The following is a 1,968-nucleotide window of genomic DNA, read 5'->3' as shown; positions in this document are numbered from 1 at the left end:
TTTTTATCGGCTGTTTGGACTCTCATTCTGACGGCACCCATTCACTGCAGAGGATCCATTGGTGAACAAGTGACGTAATGCTACATTTCTCAAAATCTGATGAAGAAACAACTTCATCTATATCTTGGATGGCTTGAGAGTGAGTAAATTTTGGGCAAAGTTTCATTTTTGGGTGAACGATACCTTTAAGAATCATACATTTTACAAAGTAAAAAGGCCCTGCCTGTTTCATTTTGGCAAGTTCCCTTCGTGTGTGCTCATCGTTTCGGAGATCCTTTTTGTTACCAACGAGGATGATGGGAACATTCGGACAGAAATGCTTCACCTCTGGTGTCCACTTTTCTGGAATATTCTCTGTAATGGATTAAAGGAGAGAGAGAGAGAGAGAGAGAGAGAGAGAGAGAGAGAGAGAAATAATTGTATTAACCACATTATAAATCATTTATTAACCTTATTTCGCAATCATGACAAACATTTAATGGCTTAGCGGAGTAAATCAATTTATATTGTTTATAGCAAAATGGTGAAGTTTTTTTTCAGAAAGTTAATAAAAACTGAAACTGAAAATTACCACCTCGATCTTTGCCCATTACCTAATTTTTGTACTTATTCAATGCGCATGTCTGTTTACGTTTGATGTAAAGACCAGATGAAAACCGGATCATTCTTGAAAATGCAGTTCTCTTACATAGCTGATTTTTGACTTATCAGCATTTCATTGCACAGATCAACATACTCAATGTGTTAATCACATACCCAGCAAAGACCTGATTATTAAAATAGAACCGAAAAAATAACTTAATTAAAAAAGAACTGCTAACTATCTCAAATTCATGCTAAATGTTTAATTGTATGCAATCTTTTACAGCAAATGCAAAAATCCAGTTCTGCTTCATAGCTAAACTGCTGCTTCATTAAATTTGTCACTTTGATGTGAAAGCCTTGTGTTTAAACCACAAGTGAAGGTTTCATGATTCAGTTCATTAAAACACTGTATTCTTAGCTGACTGGTTTTTACACTACGAGAAACGCATTTAAGGTCGAGAGGAAACGGAATTATTGACAGATCATTCTTCTGTATTGTGACGTACAATCAAGTAATTTTCAAGAAATTCATTTCATTCTGGCTTTAAAGTAGGAATGAAACTCAAATATTGACAGATCTTTTCTTCCGGATTGTGCCACACATCTGAATGTAATGAATTATAAAAAAATAAATAAATAATGGGTGCTGCTCTTAAAAACAGAGGTTGATGAATGTAAGCTTGCAGGGGCAGGTTTAAGCAGACTAAATTATAGTTATTTCACCGGAAAATTGAGTTACGATATTTTGATTAAAAATTAGGAGGTCAAACATTAAAAAAAAAAAAAGAAATGTGCATGGATGAATCATTCACAAAATGGTCAATCCATTCAGAAAATACATAAGGTTCATTTTCATCTCATGCCGACTTGAATCTTTTATCAACATTAAGATCTAAAGAGTGATGATTGGGCTGGTAACATCTAATTGTTTATGAGGACGTCTTACCCAAGCTATCGGGACTGTCGATGGAAAAGCACATAAGAATGACATCTGTGTCGGGGTAGGAGAGAGGTCTTAACCGATCATAGTCCTCCTGTCCAGCCGTATCCCATAAGGCAAGCTCCACCTGTAAGAAGAGAGATATCGGTACATGTGCTAAACTAAACACCATTCCTCTCTTACACAACAATTGTGGTACAGTTACACAGTAAGGATTTTGGTCGCCAATAATTGTGAGTCACAAGTGTGCGTCTCATCTGTCTGTTTTGACTCTCCACCTTATTTTTCCCATAAGATCCATTTGTAAATTGAATATGTCTGTACGTATTTTTATCTGTACGAAACAGAAGTTTTTGCTGCTTGATATTGCAAACTTGTGTTTCTTACTGAATGTGGCCCTGGAGCACAAAAGCAGTCTTAAGTCGCTGGGGTATATTTGTAGC

At 35.9% G+C, this 1,968-nt stretch overlaps 1 protein-coding gene across 1 annotated transcript in view; it reads right to left on the bottom strand.

The window, feature by feature from the left end:
• The window catches only part of LOC107704623 (rho-related GTP-binding protein RhoA-C-like), a 2,982-nt gene extending 1,270 nt beyond the window's left edge, over positions 1-1,712 (bottom strand). Inside the window, exons 1-2 of the mRNA XM_016507598.1 lie at positions 1,532-1,712; positions 224-354 (exon numbers count right to left, since the gene is read on the bottom strand). Coding sequence (XP_016363084.1) covers positions 224-354; positions 1,532-1,697 — 297 coding nt within the window. The 5' untranslated portion in view covers positions 1,698-1,712. The remainder of the gene's footprint in view (positions 1-223; positions 355-1,531) is intronic.
• Positions 1,713-1,968: the final 256 nt, after the last annotated feature.

The sequence above is a fragment of the Sinocyclocheilus anshuiensis genome, unplaced genomic scaffold, assembly GCF_001515605.1.
Source record: "Sinocyclocheilus anshuiensis isolate Anshui unplaced genomic scaffold, SAMN03320099.WGS_v1.1 scaffold2232, whole genome shotgun sequence".
Lineage (NCBI taxonomy): Eukaryota > Metazoa > Chordata > Actinopteri > Cypriniformes > Cyprinidae > Sinocyclocheilus > Sinocyclocheilus anshuiensis.
This window is presented reverse-complemented; position numbering and strand designations above follow the sequence as displayed.